The sequence below is a fragment of the Megalops cyprinoides genome, chromosome 14 (assembly GCF_013368585.1).
Source record: "Megalops cyprinoides isolate fMegCyp1 chromosome 14, fMegCyp1.pri, whole genome shotgun sequence".
Lineage (NCBI taxonomy): Eukaryota > Metazoa > Chordata > Actinopteri > Elopiformes > Megalopidae > Megalops > Megalops cyprinoides.
In genome coordinates, this window is record NC_050596.1 from 21,060,539 (window position 1) to 21,082,951 (window position 22,413).

The following is a 22,413-nucleotide window of genomic DNA, read 5'->3' on the forward strand; positions in this document are numbered from 1 at the left end:
TTGTTTTTCCATCCTCTGAATTTCAGAAACCAGCACATCTTTTGTATTCGGGACTATAGTTTACTGATGTTTTTATTTTTACTGTCATTTACAGTATTGTTATCGTACTATTACTGTTATTTGTTTATTTATCCATAGGTCTGCACTACCCCTCCATAGGTATCTAAATACATTAATAAATTAGACTACTTCCATATCATTTAATCAAAAGCTTTAACTGGGAATCAAAATTCAGGGGCAAATGTCAGTTGTTAGCAATCAAGAAGATTCATTAGAGATATCGTTACACCATTCTAAGAAGAAGCGAACACAGGACTTCTACGACAAGGAAACAGTATCGTAAAACACAACAGAGAGCGTGCGGTGAACTTTCATTCCTCTGACAGTGTGACTACCGTAACATTTTTTAAACATGCGCATAAAGAGCGGTGGCTGTCTTGGCAAATCAAGGATAACAGGACCGTAAGTGAACGGGGCGTGCTGGACGGCAAATACCAGGGGGAGGAGAGAGCTTTGCAGCGAAACAGACGAGAAGATGGCTGGGAAGGCAGAACCTGAACGTCTGGTGTTTTACGTTAACGGGAAAAAAGTAAGTATTTTCTCCTAAACTGTACTTTTACTGAAACAAACTTATTGCAATTAGTAACCACGAGTGTGTGCAGTAATCAAGTGGTTGAGACTCAAACGGTTTGGAAGGAGGTGGTGTAGCTTGCTATGTCTACAAAATAAATAAATCAGCCACTAAATAAATAAATAAAACACTTCTGAACCGTTATGCAACATGTTCTCGGTATTTTCGATTGCTTCATGTCGCCATTGTTTTCATGACTGATTTGGAATTGATTGTATTCGTCGTTTTATTTCCTGTAAAAATGTAGGATCTGATAATTAACATCCATACGAATGGAATTGTGTTCAGTGACAGAATATTTGCTGTTAGCGCTTAGCGTTCCATATAAATCAGACACGAATAATTTTTTTTTTTGTTTGTCCTCTGACTTTATAGTGATTTTTTCACTCTGCTTTGTCTCTATGTCAGATTGTGGAGGAGAATGCGGATCCAGAAACTATGCTGCTGTCTTACCTCAGGGAAAAACGTATCCTCATTTGTTTGGGATAAATTTCACTTCAGGGAATGCATGCTCTACTGTCATACTAATACAATCTTGAGCACACGAGGTGCCTTCTACAGTTATTACGGGGAGTGCCATACTGTAGGTATTGATGGCCTCTGAGTAGGTATTCACGTATGGAGTTCTGCTGTCGAAGAATTGCATGTTTTATCAGGTGGTGCAGTGTCATGGAGCACATTGCAATCGACCTCTAAATGTGAAATTCATCTGAGCTGACTGGGCAGTAGACCTTGAGACTGATATACACTCTGGGGGCACAGCGGATATAGTCATAATTTAGGATGGTCTGAAAATTACCATGAGTGGCACTAGAAGAAGTTTTATAGAGCCCCACATACTTTGTCCAATACTGTCTGAAAACAATCACTGAAATGTAAACCTAATTTATCAGCTCTGCTCCTTCTTAATGTGAAATCTTCAAGTGGTTTACAGTGGGTGTTTCTTTTTTTTCCTGAGAAGAGTCTTAAGTTTGCTGTGTGACATGTATCTTTGCATGGCAGCAAAAGAGTGTTAAATTGTGCCATGGTCTAGCTTCTGGAAGACTCTCCCAGAGTTTGCAGCAAGCAGAACGGTCTGCAGAAAGCACTGTGCTTTTAGCAGGTACTGCAGGATGTCTCAGAGTGGAATTGCTTTGGTATATTTCAAACATGATTAACTGGTCTGTGTATAAAAGTTCACCAGATTACAGCTAAGAAAATAAATACTGCAATAGGAATGTTCCAGTTTAAGGTGTCCTTGACCCTCCTTCGCACCAGTTAGGCTGACCGGGACCAAGTATGGATGTGGAGGAGGAGGTTGTGGGGCCTGCACTGTGATGGTGTCCCGGTACCAGCCTTGGACCAAAAACATCATGTATCCTTTAATCACCAGCATCTGTGGGGTGATGTGTCAGGACATGTGTTAGATCAAAGCATAATATTCTCCATCTTTGAAGGAAAAATAATTAACTCATCAAGCTGTTCTAGATACATTTTCTTACATCACAGCAACGTGTTTGGTTTGTAATCTTGATAAGCAATCATTCCATTATGGGTTAAACTTTTCCCTTATTTCCTCAGACATGTAAATCATTACTCTAGCAATAAGTCTGAATACCAAAGCCACAGAACTGGAGGAGAGGTCAAAATAGATCTCCACTACTGCTCATTGACCTTACACAGTATCAGCACTGCACTGTGGTGGTTGTTGCACATTAAATTGTTAGACATTAAAGATGTGAATATGCTTTTGACCCATTTTCCTGCATTTACTTTGACCAGTAGGTGTGTCACTGTTATTGATGTTTGAGGTGGCTGTGCTGACATCACATATCTACCTGTCATTCCCTAAAATACCAAACCAAGGTATACCGTGCCTTACTGAAAACTATCATCTTAAAAACACTGGGGAGTGGGGTGGGTTATGGAGTGAAAGCCTAAGAAAAGTGTTTCATCAGACATTCTCATAAATTCCGTTTATAGATCAGGCTTGTATGCTACTTTTACTTGCCATGGGTTTGGTGCATTAACCTGAACACCCCCCTTCATACTGAATGGCATGATAAGTTAAACCTCTGTGGTAAGCTACAGATAATGTTTCAGAGAATGGCTCCCATTATCCAGAGGAGTTGTGATGCTAATTCTGCTTTTGATGTAGCAGTGACATCAAAGTAATGCTGAGCTGGACTTATGTGGGCTGCTCTAAAATGGACTGAGTTTCACTGATGTGGAATTTGGCTGGAATGGACTAGACTGGACTGGATAAGCCTGTTCAGTTTCCTTCACTTCACAGCCATTTTTCTGCCAATGCATGCCTGCTCCCGGTATGCCAGCTCCATGAGGCAGCGGTGACCACCGTGGAAGGCATCGGTAACACCCGGACCCGGATCCACCCCGTCCAGGTTGGCATTAGATGGCAACACTGGTGTGACATGGGCTCATACCCAGCCATATCTAGGAAGTGTTTTCACATTGTTGTTTCAGGTGCAGTTCCTGGTTGTGACCGGGAGTGGCACTGTTTTCACCCTTTTTTTGTTCATGTTTTGTTACTTCCCTGCTGTTGCAGGAACGCATAGCAAAAGCACACGGGTCTCAATGTGGGTTCTGCACCCCGGGGATGGTAATGTCCATGTACACCCTGCTCAGAAACCGCCCCCATCCAACCCTAGAGGATATCACTGAAGCTCTCGCAGGTACACCCCACCATAGGCCCATGCACGCTTCCAGCAGATGCCCCTCCAAGGTCACATCATAACCTTATTTTATCTGTCTTATTTGTTCAGGTAATCTGTGTCGATGCACTGGGTATCGCCCCATTATCGATGGCTGCAAAACATTCTGTGGGGTAAGAGTACCATTAAATATGATGCCCTGTAGGAGTAATATTAAATTAATGTTAAAATTAGGTTGTCACTTCTTTCTCATACATACATCCATATTCCATTATTTATATAATTAGTGTGGATATGAATAATAATAATAAAGAATTCATGGTCATAACCATTATGATTGTCTGGATTATGCACATTTTTGTACTAGGGCTTGTTGTAGAAGAAGTGTTGTACAAGAAGTGTAACTGCAAGTAATTGAAAAAAGGAGCACTTACCTGGAGTAAACATGAGATAATGAAGTTAGCAAGTGTAATACTATGGAAGAGACGCAGCCAAATTAAGTAAAAAGAAAACCAAGCTGTCCAGGCAGTTGGAGAATGAGTTGCAAAACATGCAACTATAAATCTCTTGTTTTTCCTCTTATCTTCAGAAAGGCCTGAGGTGAGTGTGTAGTCACATGTACATCAGCTATACATTGAGGTTGTGTTGAGTGAAATTGTAATTATCAGACAAACAAAAAGCCCTCAAATGAGATTACCTCATGTTATACGGTTTGACAGCCTTAGTATAAGCAAATTCACGTTGGCCTGAATACATATTTATAATACGATTAGATGTTTGGTGAAAGTGCAGTGAGAGCAACATTTCTGCAGTGGAACAAAGGCTGTCATTTCATTCCTTGCGTGAGCCAGACTGGTTAGATAATAGTTGAGCTCATAAATAGATTAAAGATAATAAAGTTGTTCCAAGCAGTAGGCTACTTGAAGTAATACTTTACAGTATAGAGTTAATATTTATCAAATATCCATATTGTTACCTTACACCTATATGTTGTCTTGGTAGATCTTTAAGACAAGACTGCTCCTGTGGTACCCTAACAGAAATTAATTTCTTAGAAAGGCCCTTTTGGTTGTTCTGTGAGATAATAAATCTCAGTTATTGTGTTTGTTTGACTGTACCAAGCATTGATGAGGCTCTTAAGTGCCAGTAACAGGGTCTGTGCGGAATGTCTTGTGTGGAATTTATTTAAGGTGGCAGTGTGGAGCAGTGGTAATGAGTAGGGCTTGTTACCAAAAGGTTGCTGGCTCAATTCCCCTTTAGGGCACTGCCATTGTAGGAAGGAAGGTATTTACCCCAAAACTGACTCAGTAAATATCCAGCGGTATAATGGATAATATGTAAAACTGTAACCTATGTCACTGCTCTGGGTAAGAAAGTCTACTAAATGACAATAATGTAATATACTTACTGACTTTTTTCCAGAATATGTAGCATTAAGTTCTTGACCCAATTAGTTAACGTAGTAAAAGTTAACAGCAAAATAAACTACCATAGCATTTAGGTCTCAGCACTGGGCTTCTAGACCGTACGCTCAAATTCCTGGCGGAATGAGACCCAGGAACGCATATTTCAAGTGACCTTTAATGAATTCATAGTTGTTCATAAACATTGATGCAGTTGGCTTTGATATAACCATATATTGCAGCATAAACAATATTACCTTTCATTTTTAACAGTTGGTCATTCAAAATCTGTTTTGACAAAACAAGTAAAGAATGGTTCATTGGACAATTTTCATTTCCCTCTCAGGCCTCTGACTGTTGCCAAAGCAATGGTAATGGGCTATGTTGTCTAAATGGGGACAAGACCGAGGAAGTTGAAGAAAATGTGAGTTAAGATGAACTTTTTTTTATCTGTTCTCATCTCTTGCTTTGATGATTGTCCATAGAATTGCCGTCGTTACTGACTTGGAGACCTTCAATGTAGCATAACAGTGTTAAGCTTCCCATGTCTGTTCTCTTTTTTTTTTGTTAGGCAGTTATATTCTTAATGATCCTAGCAGCTGAAATGTCAGTCTTGCCTACCAGCCATGTGTGTCAGATCTGCCTCATTCAGGCTGCTTTACACACTTCTTTTGACAGCTGTCCTTTTAATGGGGTGAAGTGTGCATGACATGCAGCACATGTTCATTCTGATGTGAAAGGTGAAGAGACCAATTGGCATTTTAACATGAATGTATGAATTTTGTAGTGAGATATTAATATATTAATAATAATAATAAATAATAATATTAATATTTCAGCCTCTCTGGTTCTTTTCCAGGGACATGCAGAGCTGTTTGACAGGGAGGACCTCTTACCTCTGGACTCCACTCAAGAGTTGATCTTTCCTCCAGAGCTCATTGTGAGATTTATTTCCTTGTTTTCTTTCTCTGAGTGACATATTAAACCAACAAGAGCAGGCAGAAGTCGCTGGGGCTGTGACTACTTTGGTGGATGCCCTTCACAGTGCGCTTTCACCACCTACTGGTAACACTAAGGTGCTGGTGCTACTGTAGTAAGCCACTAACTCAGTCAGTGAGTTGGGGAGTGACTGACTGAAACTCTTCAGTCATCTTTAGAGTTGAGTTATGAAGGCCAAAAAAAATTGCAAACCATCTATTGCTGATAAGGTTGACAGTGTTCTCAGGAGCTGGACAGAAATGTTTTGTGCTGGATCTCTTTATTGAGTTAAATCCCGCGTGCCAGCGTGAGATCTAACCACTCCTCCTATCCCTGCTAGATAATGGCAGAGACCCAGGAACGAAGGACTCAGACTTTCCGTGGAGAGAGGATCACATGGGTGTCGCCTGTGACCCTGGAGGAACTGGTCCAACTCAAGGCCAAACATCCCAGCGCCCCTTTAGTTATGGGAAACACTAACATTGGTAAGGACATGGTGAATGTCACAGATTCCCCCTTTCTGTTCTTGTTTGAAGAAAGAGTTTTTCAAAGGCGACATAATAATTTATCTTTCCCATAGTCTGTTAGTTTTGAACAAGCAATTTGAAAATGTCTTCTAAATTAATATTTGAGGTCAATAGAAAAATTGACCTCTTCATTCCTTTAAATCCCTTTTTAACTGTGTATTTTTGTGTTGCCATTTGCAAGGACCGGACATCAAATTCAAAGGCATCCTCCACCCTGTTATCATATCCCCCATCAGAGTCAGAGAGCTCTCTGAGGTTACCCAAACATCACGGGGTAAGAACTCCTTTTCCTCTGTTGCTTTGTCCCAGACTGGTTTCCACTGATCTCCAATCAGTTAACAGCACATCAATGCTGGAGACATTGTATTAGTAGTAATCAAGACACTGAACTCTCTATATTTAGATCTCTGTCACTGCCCTGTTGACTGTTGTTCTCTGGTGAGCCAGTACCAGAGTAACCAAAATACCGTACAGGGCTGCTGGTCTCTGAATAGTCATGAGCAGTTATAAGAGTGGCCATAACTATTTAGGAATGACTGAAAGGCAGCTTTTTGGGTTGGAATGAATGATGCTCTGGGATCTCATCTGAAATCATTTGAGAGCAAGGTAGCAGCTGTGGGATGTAGCATGTTTGACTCTAAATAGTCTTTAATTAGAATTCAGAATAGCCATTTTAGTACACAAGATAACCCATGTCTAAAAAATGGGTAATAAACATGTATGGCTCTAATTTATGTGACTCTTTAACAGGACCCTTAAACTGTAGTGACAGCAGCCACCCTGACCTTGGAGGGTCAGGTCCTCAGTTGAGTTATATCAAAGACCATTGAATTGGTATCCACTGCGGCAGTCAGAATTAAGGAACACACCCTTTGATTTAGGATTACATATATATCACGTCACTTCACACCACAGAAAATGGAATGTGTGATTTACACTGGTGTAATTCAGACTGATATATGCAACAGGTGTCTTGGGCAGATATGTACTACTGGAATCAATAACAGAGAAAACAAAACTCTGTGAGACCAGTTGATTAGAAATAATGAAGTAAAACATGTGAGTTCTGTAGCCGTGTGTACAGGATATGTGAGAGTCTGGTTGTCTGTTGCACAGGAGTGTGTATTGGAGCAGGTTGCAGTCTGTCTGCAGTGAAGGTTCTGTTGGAGGAGCTGGTCCAGCAGCTCCCTCTGGAGGAGACGGAAGTGTTCAGAGCCCTGCTCCAGCAGCTGGGGAACTTGGGGGGACAGCAGATTCGTAACGTGGCCGTAAGTCTGCTCTGTTTCTGAGAGTCTGCTGTATTGCTGAGAGTTTGCTGTGTTTCTAGGAGTGTCTGCTCCATTTCTGAGAGAAGGTGCTCTGTTTTGTAGTCTGCTCTGTTTTTAGGGGAGCATTCTGAGTTTGCTATATTTCTGAGATGTTGGAAATGTCAAGTGAAACTGAAGATGCAATATTAACTGGATGTTGAGAAACTCTGAAGTGCACAGAATTTCCCATAAACACGGTGTATGTTTACTGTGTGTAGGCTGGAAATAAGCTATTCGTGAGCTTTTTGTGTATGAAAGAGAAATTACATCAGAAGACTTACTCTGTGTGTCTGTGTTGTGTGTGTGTGTGTGTGTGTGCACGCATACACACGCATGTGCATGCGTGTATGTTCACGTGCATGTGTGCATGTGTTTGTATGCACATGGCTGCTTGAACATTTGTTAGTCTCTTGGAGGCAACATTGTCAGTGCCTATCCGAACTCGGACCTGAACCCTGTCCTCGCCGCTGGACACTGCACCCTCAGTGTTGTGTCAGAGGGTGAGTGACTTCGCACCTTTGGGTGTGTGTTCCATATATCTGGTGTTCAAGTTTCTGTAAAGCTCCGTCAAATCTCTTTTCAGCTGGCAAATAAGAGAGCATTCATCCACAGCAGAAACAGCTTGAATGGTCAGCAAAGTTATCACTTTACTTTAGTCTTCACATTGTGGCTGGAATGTGGTGGAATGCACCCCAGGGGAGACATTTTGGAAACAAGTGCATGCCAAGCCAGTGACGTTTCCAAAACAAAACACTTGGGGTTTTAGGGGATTTATTTTCAACATGTGTCCATAGATTCAAGATTATTTTTAACATTCTGTCATTTGCAACATTTTTAATGCTTGCTCCAAAAGCTAATATGCATTGTCTCTCTAACAGGAGGAAGGAAGGAGATTCCTGTGAATAAAGATTTCTTTGTTGGATTCGGCAAAACAGCTCTAAAGCCGGAGGAGATTGTCCTGTCTGTTTTCATTCCCTTTTCCAAACGAGTAAGATATGATTCTAAAAAAATCACAACGTGTTCATCACTGAAAATAATTTCAAGCTTCCTTGTTGCAATGAGGAAGTCTAGCAAAACACAGGGGCAGAAGTCAGGGAAGTGCTTTGCTATTGTTTGTGTGCAGCCAAAGAGAGAAAGACACTGGATGTTTTGTCTCCCTGCCACAGCTGAGTTGATCTAATTCAGTGTAAGACAAGCTGGATGGGGGTTTAATTTAAGCGTACAGTCTAAGGCAGGCATTGGCAACTGTGGTCCTGGAGTGCCGGAGATGTTTCTGGTTTTTTTTTCCATCCGAGCTCTTAACCACATAATTTTATTAGTTACTCTGCAATGTTAATGCAGATGACCATATGCTCAGGTCAGTTAACAATTTACCATTCAGACTGAATCACCTGCATTAATTTAACACGATCACTGATCCAATCAAGTCATTAAGAGTTTGTATGGATGAAAAACTGCAACCGTCTTTGACAGTGCTGGGCCAGGGTTGCCCATCTCTGGTAGAAGGAGAGAAACATTTTTGGCAGCATTGAGGCTGAAATGTTGATGTAATTTATCTAAACCTCATGAAGGTAATGAAATCTAGCCTGGTGTTACATCTGCACATCTGTACACATCTGTGCACACTGTGTGGGTAGACTGATTTCACGGTCAATTTGAGGACAAGTCAAGAGGTAGAGAGTGCATTGAAACAAATTACACAATCAATGTAAAAGGGCCCAATTAAGACATGACAGACTATGATGAGTGTAAATGCATTTGTCCGGGTGATATGATACATATTGTGTGAATTTTAAGGATGGAGTCTGATAGTTTTGGTCCTTGGCTCAGAACTCATTGTAAGCTGCTTGCTGTCTTTAAGGGGGAGTTTGTGAGAGCCTTTCGTCAGGCCCCCCGCAAGGAGAATGCACTGGCCACTGTGACCTCAGGCATTCGGGCCAAGTTCATTGTGGGCACCAGCAAGGTGGAAGACCTGAGTATCTACTTTGGCGGTCTGGGGCCATGCACTGTCGGGGCCACCAAAACCTGTCAGGAGCTGATTGGACGGTACTAACAGAAAGTTGCATATCAAAAGATTGAAATTGTTTTAGAATGATGGTGACACTATTTACACACTAATATTACCCATAACTACCTATTGTTAAGCAATCTCATACACATAGCAGCATTTCACTCTCTTTTGTTTTGCAGGCTCTGGAACGAGGAGACCCTGAACCATGCCTATAGGATCCTCCTGGAAGAGATTCCCCTTCCCCCCTCTGCCCCTGGTGGGAAGGTGGAGTTCCGCAGGGCCCTGACGCTCAGCTTCCTTTTCAAGTTCAACCTGGAGATGCAGAAGAAGCTTCGAGAGATGGTGTGTGTGTGTGTTGTTTGTGTGTGAGAGAGAGAGAATTTCTAATTTTTATTTTCAGATGTTTCTTTTAGCAGGGGTGGTATTGGGGCCATTCAACATTTATATCACTGTATTAGTGAAGAGCATCAAAATACGTTTGGATTTACTGTTCTCTGTTGTCAACTTTTAAACTGAGGGAAAGAAATGAGGGGTGAGAAGATGAGGTGAGAAGAACATAAAATCATTCACTGTGCATCCCATAGGTAAAAAAAAAGTTGCTGTATTACACATTCCCTTTTCTAGAATGTTTTTCTGGAGGACATACCTGGAGAAGTGTCAAGTGCTATGCGGCCCCTCCCCAGACAGCTACAGTCCAGTCTCCAGGAGTTCCAGGTCTGATAAAGCCTTCAATACCTCTTTTCCACTGTAGAGCTGGAACCAGGTTGGCTCACGCATTCTGTCCAGTTCCACTGTAAAGATGGAACCAGGTTCCATTATATTTATTGTGTTGACCTGTCAAGGAGCGTTAATGGTGAAAATACATTTTCAAGGTAGCTAAGGGCACTGTCAGCGAGCAACATACCAATAATGCTTTTGGAGGGATTGGGTCTAAACACTGAGAAGAGAAAGATGCAAGGAAGAAGAACCCTACAATCACAGTGTACAACCACAAGTAGTTAGCAGTAAGAGTAGTGTCCTCTTTTTTGTGGGAAATAATACTCCATCTTGGACTGTAGACAACATAGAGGCAGCCATCTCTGTCTGAGGTTGTGGATTTTAGCAGGACAAATCAAGTATGTGACAGTACCCTATGTTTGCTTTTCAGGAGGTGGCCCAGGGTCAGCATAGTCAGGATCCGGTGGGACGGCCAATCATGCACCGATCTGCCATCAGCCAGGCCACAGGGGAGGCAGTGTACTGTGACGACATCCCAAAATCCCAGGGGGAGCACTTCTTGGCAATAGTGACGAGCACAAGGGCTCATGCAAAGATCCTGTTAGTGCCCGAGATTCTATATCAGCTCTAGTTACATGTCTGTCTCTCTCTGTTAGACATCCCTTCATTGTAGGACCTCAGAAGTTACATTTGATTATTCATCTGTGCCAAGACTATTACTTGTTGAAGTTCCTGATAAATGTTCATTATTTCAGTATTAACACCCCCGGTTTCAGTATGACCCTCACTCTTTTTCTATAAATAGAGTCAGTGCAGTATGAAATTATTTTTCAAGCCTGTCACCAGATGAATATTCATGTTTTGACTGGACATTTTTTTTTGGGTTTAATGTTCCAAGTTGTGCTGTTTTAGGTCAAATGTCATTGCTGTTGTGTCCCTGAAGAAAAAATATTTTCCTTCACTTACTTCCTGAGCATAGAGTTTAACCTTATTCACTACAGTAACAATCTAGCTCAAAGGGTATCTGCCAAGCAGATGAATAACGTGGAGCTTAATGATATAGATATAGGTGTTGTAACAGAAACAGAAAGGCCAAACTGGACTACAGCCACTGATTGTTATGGTAAAAAAAAAAAAAAAAAAAAAACAACACATGGAAAGATAGTGGCTTCCTCCCCTTTTCTTGTAGCTCATCCGGTTTTGTTAGCCAGTGCTTATTATCTTATTCATACAGTCTTTTCTGGTAAGATATTACAGTATCTAGCTATAAGTGTGTTCATGAATATTGAAAACTCACGTAGAAATCTTCCACTAGTATTATTGATATTTCCTTATTATGTTTATTATCTTTTGGGCTTATTCATACAAATCCGGTCTCTCAAAACTGGAATTGTGTCCTGTTAGTGCTGCATTCCCTGCCAATTTACCCATTTACAGTGACCGCCGGCCAGATAAATGTCCTATTTCATGCCCAGACAATGCCAATTGGTACGCTGTCCAATTCACATGATCACAATTATTACGCGGCTCTCACCCCATCCTTCTGGCTTCTGTGTGGTAGTGTATCACTAGGGAAATTGCTCACTTTACCCCCAGCTGCAGTACATAGGAATAAGAATCAGCCTGAAGGAGCTGCCATCAGTCAGGAAATACCTTGTCACTCACCCTGCACTCTGTAAAGCTCAGCATTTGACCCATCACATTAACCACTTAGGGGAAAAACAATGATTCATTGATCAGTTCGTTAAAACTGGACAATGAGCAAAATTCAAACAGTGGGACCTTCGTTTTTCTCCCCCTGACAGAAACATAGATGCCAGTGAAGCTCTGAAACTGCCGGGGGTGGTCGACATTGTTACTGCCAAAGATATCCCGGGCAAGAAGTTCCGCACTTTCTCCGGCATCGACGAGGAGCTGCTGGCTGTGAAAGAAGTTAGTCTGACCATGTGACCTGAGTCTTGGCATTGCTTAGTCTACTCTTTCCAGCCCAAAAATCTCTCCGTCCTCCCTGACCTCCTGGCAGTTTTATAATCTGCAGCTCAACCTCGCTGTTTAATCACTCCTGCCAAGAAAAGCTAACCCATTGCTTTTTTCCAGAGGCTCATCTGCAGGCATGTGAGATGGATGTTGACACGTTCATGCTGTCTGCATCTTTCTCTTTATTATGAAAATGAAGTTATGGGAAATGGTGGTACATGACAGTACCTGTAATGAAATGTTTCATGGTGAGCAGTGTGCCCTGCAGCATTGCGTGATGCCTTTTGGTAGATGTAGTTTATCAGAGCTGGCTTCCTGTGGGCCATAGCCTGCCTGAGAATTGAATAATGACCGGTGTCTCCCTGTCCCTGTGCTCTTTAGGTGACGTGTGTGGGTCAGATGGTGTGTGCGATCATCGCAGACACCAAGCAGCATGCCAAAAGAGGGGCAGCTGCAGTCAAGATCACCTATGAGGATTTGCCGGACAGGGTCTTTACTGTGGAGGTCAGTGGGGCAGAGCTTCAGCTCAGCTTCAGAGACAAGGGATTTAGCCAGTTTCAATATACTGTATGTTCATTAGTTTGTAGGGTCAATATATTTGAACACACAACCAACAAATTATTTCTTCCAGATACAGATACTGCAGCCTCCTGCTGCTATGTCACGTGCATTATCTGAATTACTCCAAAATGTAACTGGTGTCTAACTGGACTCTAGGTTCAGAATTTTCTCCAAAGGAAAATATGTGTTTGGATATGAATCGGAATTATTGGATTACTGTGTTATGTTTAATGTGTTATGTTTCCATCTCTCTCTTTCTCTCTCTCTCTCTCTCTCTCTCTCTCTCTCTCTCTCTCTCTATTTTCTGTGTCTGTAGGAAGCCATAGAGAAAAAGTCTTACTTTGAGCCTCGGAGGGAAATAGAGAGTGGCTGTGTGACAGACGCCTTTGAGAAGGCTGACCACATACATGAGGGTTTGTGTACAATAATGTGGTTTGAGACATAGCATGTATATTTATTTCACACACTTCTATTACAAGACACATCTGAGGTACACACGCAGATCTGAGGTAATGTAAGTACCAAAAGTGTTTAATTGGCTGTGTCAAGCATTTATGAATGAGATTGTTATAACCATTGACTACTGCTTCAGTAATCCTGAGGACAGTCAACCCTCACCCAAACCGAGTTATACTATGTGAAACTACGATTGTGCCCACAAGTACAATTGTGCCCGCAGCTACTGTGTTTGGCATTCGACATTAAAAGCAGTGGATTGTGGGTAATGGCCGTGCATATGATGTTTCCTGTCCAATGTTCACTATTACCTCAGCAGCTTCACCCCAAAGAAACTGGGATGACCTCTGACTCCGTGAGCCGCATAACTTTTTAAGAGTCAATGGCTTGGCTGTTGCTTTGTCTATCCTAGTACACACTTGTCCTGGGCTTCCTTTTCAGAGAGTGCCTTTTCCTGTAAAGCATGTTTCAAGTTACTGTAGCATAATTTTGAGTTGGAATACTTTTTTGTTGCTGCTGTTCTCAAAGAACGGTCCTAGGTGCTCTTTAATAGCTTGATATGTCACTGTATGATTTGCTCCCCAGGGGAGATCCGGCTAGGTGGGCAGGAGCATTTCTACATGGAGACACAGACCGTGCTTGTTGTTCCATCTGGAGAGGAGAGAGAGATGAAGGTTTATCTGGCTACTCAACACCCCACCTATGCCCAGGTGATTAGTCCGCAGAGGAGTTAACTTCTCAGAATATCACTCCCCCACTGCTAAATTCTCAGAAGATCACTCCTCAACTGCCAAATTTTAACCTAAAGGCTTTCTCATAACGCCAGAAAGTTTTTTTGTTTCTTTCTAAAGTGCTGTCAGACCGAATGTGTTGTGGGTTAATTCAACCAAGACTTTAGACACTTCAGACACTTTAGACATTTCAAAGCCATGCCTTGCCATTATATCGTGACTGTAGTGTTCCTTTTTCCTTGTAGGAATCGATTGCCGAAACTCTGGGAATCCCCTCCAACCGCGTGTCCTGTCATGTGAAGAGATTAGGCGGAGGGTTTGGCGGCAAAGTTACAAAAGCTGCCATCTTGGCATCCATCACTGCTGTAGCAGCATGGAAGTATGTATGAAACAGCTGTGGCATGAAGTGAAAACACACTTATGTCCATGTTTAATTGTGACAAAATAGATGAGAGCAGATCTTGGGACGGTTTGTCCTCTCAGGGCTTCACAGTTGTCCTGAGATAACTGTACTTTAACAATTAATTACAGCTACAGAATGTTTTTTTTGCTGTCAGAATTCTGATCAGCTTTATCACCATAGCAACCCTAAGACCCATTTAGACCTTGCAACTGTTGGGATAAGAAGCTGTACCAGTTTGAAGGGGTGACTACCGTAGTCCTGGCACCAGCTGTGTCTTTCGGACAAAGGAGCTTAAAGTCCGACAATATTACTCATTTATATCCCGTATCCACCCCCCAAATACCCCATAATTGGTTGATGAATGCATGTATTTTTCCTATGAAAAGACTCATAATCTGTGCTGTGCCTCTTTAAACCTGTGCCTGGAAGGTAGCCATAACTGTGTCCTCAAATACTGCCCCCTATAGGACAGGAAAGTCAGTGCGCTGCGTATTGGAGAGGGGAGAGGACATGCTGATAACGGGGGCTCGGCATCCTGTCCTAGGAAAGTACAAGGTGGGTCCTCAGTTGTGACATAGCCAGGCCACATAGACATTGCATCATAGCATGTGATGCAGCAGTTACGAACTGGAGCATCACATGCTCCAACATCTCTTAAAACAGTTCTGTCAATGAGTATGAAAGTCAGGTAAATCAAGGTCAGTTTTTTTTTTTCTGTTTATCATATCATATATCAAGTTGGATGCAGAACTTGGAACAGTTTAACTTGTATGAGAAAACATGAATAAGTGACAGAGTTTAGTTGGATGTGCCAATCATGCAATAAGGGGAGGGGTTGTCTGGCTTCAGTTTCCAGTTGTTTGATATGGTATGGTACACTTTTCCTGAGTGTTATTTACATATAGAGCCATCCTAAATGTCTTTTTATAACAGTGTTTGCAATGCATTCATCATTCATTGAAGTCCTTGATGTTACTGGTTTTATGAGTATTTTGGTACAGCAAACCAAACACTTGCAAGGTTGCAGTTTGGCAGGACTTAAATTAGGTGTCCTTTTACTAGACGTTATGTGTTTGTGTTGAACATGTTCAGTAGTGCAACTGTATTTTTGGTTTTTTCAGGTGGGCTTCATGAATGACGGGAGCATAATAGCTGCGGACATTCAATATTATGCAAATGCTGGGAACACCGGTGATGAGTCCATTTTGGTAAGAGCAGTTTTATGAACAGTAGCACTTCTAGGATTACTCCAGTACTTTCTCTGCTTGAACAGAAGTATTTTTCACTTTGTTGTTAAAATGCATGTTGGGTGCATTGATGATCAAATACAATCCAGAGAAACTATTTGGAAGTCCCAGTCATACCTAAATTAGCCTTAAAAGGGTCATAAACTCGTTGAATGCATGGGCCAACCAAATGCATTATCTGGGTCAAATTTTCAGTGGACATTTTCATAAAGCCTCAGTTAATTTCAGTCTGGAATTATGTCCTAAATAACATGCTGAATGGGAAATGTAAGAACCACAGATCATTTTGACAGCCTACAGTAGGTATCCTTTTCTGTAAATCTGTTGTTTTTCCTTTTTATTCAAGTTTATTCTCTTCTGACAGTATATATGTATATATATATATATATCATACAAACTGTATGATGGCAGAAACCTTTTACTATGATATGTGTTTGTTTTTTTTGTTTGTTTGAAGGTGTGCATTCATTTACCTTGGTATTCATTTATTTTACGGTCCTCCACCAGGTGATTGAAAAGATTCTTCTCCACCTGGACAATGCTTACAACATTCCAAACCTTCGCGGTCGGTCTGCAGCCTGTAAGACAAACCTACCATCCAACACGGCCTTCCGTGGCTTTGGCGTGCCCCAGAGCATGCTGGTTACAGAGAACATGATCAACGACGTCGCCTTGGCACTGGGCCGCCCTGCTGAGGAGGTGAGGGGCACTCTGCATTTGGGAGTAACAGCCAATGTTCATTTAATGTTTAGGTCATTTACAGGAGTCCCTCGCCATTCACGAGGGACCCATTCCAGAGATGCCTGAGAATTTAGAAATCAGCAAGTAATGCTGTGGAATCTCACCTTCCAGAAACTTCAGTGATGAGGCAGAGTCAGAATGTTTATTCTGAAAGCTCTCAGGGGAAAAGTCATCCAACAGCTCACATAGAGAAGTCAGAGCAGTTCTACCTTTCATTAGAGTATATCACACTTTTTATGTCATTTCTAGGCAGTATTCTGGCAGGAAAGACATAATTGTGTTTTGAAACATTCAGTGGTTAACAGTTAAGTAAAAATGGGTTCAAATGGGAATAAGTTCTCCCCACATTCTTTTAAACTTGAGCCAGGTGAAATCATATCTATTGCTGGCCAGGCATGGCCTGTGTGCGCCTTAGACACAGACAGGCCAGAAACCAGTCAAGGCTGCGGAGCAGATATCTGCCTTACTCAAGCAAGATACAACATTTTAACTTTGCAGCGGAGTGTTTGCAAGGTGTTTTTTTAAAAAGTACATATTAGTGTATAACTTTTATACATGCAGGTAGAAACAAGGAGTACAAAATGACAGTACTAGACCCTGCCAGTAATAAAATCTTGCATGCCAAGGTGATTTATTCCCAGGACAAAACAACCACATTTTCGGTAGAAAAACAATGTTGCCTAGGAGCTCAGAGCTGGAAACGGGGAATGTTGTCTAGCATGAATATTTGAAACCACAATTCACAATTCTGCAGATGGAGAGGCTCTCCTGCAGTTGAAAGAGTAACAAAAACAAAACCTGAGTCTTTTGGAGTTGCACTCTAACTGACAGACAGTGACTGACAGACAAACGCACATGCACACTGTGGATTCTAGTGCTGCTTCCTCCATTTGGAGCCTGCAGCAACACTGAATGTGTTTTCATTTCTTCTCTGTGTCCGTTGGTCAAACTGTCTGTGAGTTAGCCTGTTGTTCTCTCTCTCTCTCACCTGCTGCAGATCCGTGAGATTAACATGTACAAGCAGGTGTCGCTGACCCACTACAAGCAGGAGTTTGACCCGGAGAACCTGCTGCGCTGCTGGAGCGAGTGCATGGAGAAATCTGCCTACCAGCACCGGCGCAAGGCTGTCACCCAGTTCAACCAGTGCAACCGGTGGAAGAAGAGGGGCATAGCCATCATCCCCATCAAGTACGGCATCGCTTTCGCAGAGGGCTTCCTCAATCAGGTGCATTTCCCAGTGATATTCATGACATTACATTATATTATTGGCATTTAGCAGAGGCTCTTATCCAGAGCGATTTAAATAGGTTACAATTTTAGACATATTACTCATTTATACAGCTGGATATTTACTGAGGCAATTCTGGGTTAAGTACCTTGCCCAAGGGTACAGCAGCAGTGCCCTAGCGGGGAATCAAACCAGCAACCTTGCGGTTATGAATCTTGCCTCTTACCACTATGCTGAACTGCTGCCTGTATTCAGCAAAATTCATGACTGTTATCAAGCAGGTGTGGTTGTATATGAAAATCATGTGAAGATGTTGATCTTTGTGCACCTAGATAAAAATGTGCTTTAGGTGCATGAAATAAAAAGATAAATGAGCAAAAAGGTAAACCATAAAAGTGGTTCGCCCATCAAAAACTGTTTATGCAACAAGCGATGTCTGGGAATTTCAGTGATAAGAAATGTTGCAAAAATAAAAAATGCAGATTTTACAGGTTCAGAAAAGGAAGTCCCAACCATGTGTGTTTTTGTATGTCACATATGTGTACTGAAGGCTGCAGCTTTGGTCCATATCTACACGGATGGTTCTGTGCTGGTGAGTCATGGAGGAGCTGAGATGGGTCAAGGGATCCATACCAAGATGCAGCAGGTACGGTGTGCTCGCTCTAATCTGTCCACTCTAATCCAGCACTATCAGCCTCCATCTACCCCTTGGAAGTCAACTTATGAAGTTTAACATGATTTGAATTCAAAATTGTGACAGAGATTGTCCCGCCTCCCCTTCCCACATTGCCTTGCGACAGGTGGCGTCCCGTGAACTCCGGATCCCAACCTCCCGGATCTACATCAATGAGACCAGCACCAATACTGTACCCAACACCTGCCCATCAGCAGCCTCCTTTGGCACCGACGCCAACGGGATGGCAGTCAAGGTATTGTCAGGGAGGAGAGGTGCCTGTGGGGGCAGGGCCTGAAGTGGGAATGGAGCATGTGGGCTGGACTGGTGCGGATTTCACTCTGTCGTTTAGTGCTCTGTTTTGTTGCCATGCAGTTTGCCTGTGAGACCCTGCGTCACAGGCTGGAGCCTGTCATCCGAGCAAACCCCAAAGGCACCTGGGAAAGCTGGGTATGGTAACCAGGCTGAATCTAGCATTGGGTGGAGTTTGGCACACTGTTATTCAAAATACCAATGTGTGCACCGCTTTAGAATGCATGTAGGCATTGAACACCTATACTTTATGAGCTCTGCTAGCCGCTGTTCTGAGTGCCTGTCTGTGGCCTGTCTTCTGTTGTCCCACAGGTTAAAACAGCCTTCTTCCAAAAGATCAGCCTCTCAGCAACTGGATACTACAGGTAGTCTGTGTCAAGGCGTTTAAGTGTAAATGAGTGCTCCATTTTCATTTTGTCAACAAAAGACGATTGCACCAGATGCTTATTTACGCAGAGTCCTCATGCATTTCAAAAATGCAAGGATCCTGACTCTGTGTTGTAGAAAGCTTGCTCGATGTACTGCATGAAGCTAGTTTAACCAAAAACTTTGAGTATTTGCATACTTGTGTACTTTTGACCTTGCATACAGACTGAAATCAGTGTTGCTCCACAGAGGTCATGACCTGTTCATGAACTGGCAGAAGCAAGAGGGACATCCCTATGCTTATTTCACCTATGGGGCCTGCTGCAGTGAGGTGGAGGTGGACCTCCTGACTGGAGACTACAGGGTAGTGTGTAGTCATCAATAGAATACTGGGCTTGTAATGTATGAGGTCACAGGTTCAAATCCCTTTTGGAACACTGTTGTTTGATCAAATCACTTAAAAGGCACCTGGAAAGGTTCTTTGAGAAAAAAAAATGGAAAAATGGAAAATTTTGTCAGATGATTCAAGCAATCAGTCACGTAAGACCTTTTACTTGGTCTGTGCTTGGTGTATCCAACCCGACACATTTCCTGAGGGTAATTTACTTATGCATGCTTTCTACATCCAGACATTTAAAATTGATTTTAAGCATGAATTACATATCTATGTTAAAAGGGAATGTGACAAAAAAACAGGGGCAGCTTCTCAGGAAAGAGGCCTGGGTGCCCTTTAGCCTGCCTCCTTCCTTCAGTAAAGTATTGAGTATCTAGCAGTATAAACAGTCAAAATGCTGTTTAAGCCATCCTGGATATAGGTTTGAGCTCAGCTAATAAAAATACAAAATTCGTTACACTCTAATAACACCATATATACATGAGTAAGTGGCCTTGGAAATCGGAACATTAATTGAGTTATTTGGTATGTGTCTATTCTTCCTGGTGTCCTGATTTGTCTTCATGTCCAGAATGTCAGGACTGACATTGTGATGGACATTGGGAGAAGTATTAACCCCTCCATTGACATCGGTCAGGTAAGCAAGCATTTCAGCAAATTGCATTCAAGTACTTTTTTAACAGATTCTTCCATTATAGACCTGTTGTGAATCTTAATTAATGATGAAGAAGAGTCCAATGTGAATAAACACTGTGTGGAGGAAGAGATGTTTTATTCAGCTCACGAATAAAGAATATATGTAAATGTGATATGTAAATGTGTAAGAACGACGTGACAACATCACCCTGAGAAATTTATTAATCGTTCTCTTCTGGTGTTCTGGCTGTTTTTTGTTGTTGTTGTGTCATTGTTCTTGTGGTTCATTATTGTGTTGACGTTGCTGTTGTGTTATGTTATGCATGTGGTGGTGTTGCTTTTGTGGCATGTCCTTGTGACGTTGTTGCCACTGTGTCTGTCAGATTGAGGGGGCATTCACTCAGGGCATGGGTCTCTACACCCTGGAGGAACTGAAATTCTCCCCCTCGGGCGTGCTGCACACCCGAGGCCCCGCCCAATACAAGATCCCCGCTGTGTGTGACGTTCCTCTCACGTTCAACGTCTACTTGTTGAAGGGGTCCAGCAACCCTCACGCCATCTACTCCTCCAAGGTGTGTGCGTGTGTCACATCTTCACTGTTGCAATGGAGCTTTAGGATGTGCCTTCAAAGAGAGTTACTCTTTTTGATTTCGTTTTACTGTCCTTTTAAATCCAGTGTTATAAAGTCATCGAATTAACTTTGATAGCTGTTCACTGACATGTGGTTTTGAAGCAAATGACCATGCACAACTTTTCCCCTGCACGTCTCAGTAGTGCATGATTCTGTCTCATGCTCCTTGTCAAATTCCCCATATGAGTTTATGGTCTTTTTCTGCTTATCTAATCTAGGTCATGTTAATATATAACCTCAGTGTTTTCCCACTTCAGAGATCAATTCAAACAGATTGATTAATCAGTAACCGTTTCCAGTTAGGTCACCGCATAATGGGATGCTGTTTGACTGCGTTTGGGAAACATTGGTACAATACTTTTATACTTGCAGTGTACATACTCTTACATTATTGAAGCACTTCAAGACAAGAGGCTTCCACAAGGATAGAAAAGCAGTCTCATCCGCACTTACTACGGGTGATGCCTTAAAACACTGCTATTAGCCTACAGAGCGGTGCAAGGAATGGTTCCTGCTTGTCTTCAACTGATAGTCAGACCAGACCCTACTGCTCCCCAACTGCCTCTTAGCTTAAGACCAATGAGGTCTCTGTTGTCCAGGTTTCTTCAAATAGTTATCAGCAGCATCTCAATAAATACTGCAACAGCTTGAGTCAGTCTCTGTAGAGTCTAAAAGTTGTAACCAGGACCTTGTGTCATGCCCTGCAGGGTATCGGGGAGCCCGTGGTATTCCTGGGGAGCTCCGTGTTCTTTGCTATCAAAGACGCGGTGGCAGCCGCACGCAGAGAGGCAGGGCTGAGCGGGCCCTTCATCCTGCACAGTCCTGCGACCCCAGAGAGGACCTTCATGGCCTGCGCCACCCCCTTTGCCCAGATGGTAGGTGCCGTGGTACTGGTGACACAGAGCACTGAGAGAAAAGTAAACACTAACAGTAACAGGCACTCTTCAGGGACTGTGGCTGCTTGGGTGGATACCCTTATTAGTGTCTTTCCATTTTTTATTTATTCTTGTGTACAAAACAGGGCAGTAACACAAAAAATGACATAATATAGCCTAGAGCATAACGAGGTAAACAGTAATGCTCTGAAACAAAATGCAAGAGAAATAAAAAACTGATCAATATATGAGGGAGATCAAAGGGACAAATAGATGAATGAAGCAGGTACACAATAATTACTGATGCTGTTGGATCTGCAGATAAATATAACAGATGTCATAGGTGAGGAACGAAACACAGAAGTTGTAGCAATTCTTACTGTTAAGATGTATTCCATCTGTGCTTGTTTGTGCTGTTCCAGGTACCAGCAAGTAAGCCAGGATCCTACCAGCCATGGGCCATCAATGTGTGACAAGGTCCATAATTACAGTCACAGTGCAGTAATCTGCCAGTCAACAGCTTTGGAATTTTAACATACATCACTGCTATAAATTGCCTTTCATTTTAAATTTTGCTTATCTGTAGTCACTGCATTGATGTAGTCTTTAGGTGAACAGAAGTTTGTTTACTTTGCAGAAGGATCCCAATGAATTGATTGAAGACTGAAACACAAACCTGGAAAGTCTGTAAAACTGTCATCCTAAATGTTGCTTGACTGTCTTATCTGGTATTCCTAAAAACAGCATGAACATAAACTATACTATTGTACTGTAGTTTGATCATCAGAATCAAAACAAAACTGATGTCTGTGTTATAACTATTATGAATATATAACCTATATGAAGGCCTAATCAATAAAGTTTTTCAATGAATGTGGAAGCTACTGACCCTAATGTTGAGAATCAAGTATAATGGATTATTTCAAACACATTTTCCCCCTCAGCAATTAAAACTGT

General features: G+C 42.1%; 1 protein-coding gene across 1 annotated transcript; it reads left to right on the forward strand.

Annotated features, from left to right (window-relative positions):
- Window positions 1-535: 535 nt before the first annotated feature.
- aox6 (aldehyde oxidase 6) lies at window positions 536-22,394 on the forward strand. Its single transcript, XM_036545193.1, has 35 exons — window positions 536-589; window positions 1,040-1,097; window positions 1,889-1,985; window positions 2,904-3,012; window positions 3,177-3,303; window positions 3,394-3,455; window positions 5,032-5,109; window positions 5,545-5,625; window positions 6,004-6,148; window positions 6,372-6,464; window positions 7,307-7,458; window positions 7,904-7,997; window positions 8,376-8,485; window positions 9,359-9,543; window positions 9,688-9,850; window positions 10,133-10,222; window positions 10,656-10,825; window positions 12,031-12,157; window positions 12,584-12,706; window positions 13,080-13,176; window positions 13,805-13,929; window positions 14,196-14,329; window positions 14,821-14,908; window positions 15,475-15,561; window positions 16,108-16,299; window positions 17,339-17,566; window positions 18,120-18,215; window positions 18,370-18,498; window positions 18,618-18,692; window positions 18,867-18,919; window positions 19,170-19,284; window positions 19,886-19,951; window positions 20,334-20,522; window positions 21,289-21,456; window positions 21,879-22,394. Exons 1-35 carry the CDS (start codon window positions 536-538, stop codon window positions 21,927-21,929), a joined length of 4,011 nt encoding a protein of 1,336 aa, XP_036401086.1. The 3' UTR covers window positions 21,930-22,394.
- The last annotated feature ends 19 nt before the right edge of the window (window positions 22,395-22,413 follow it).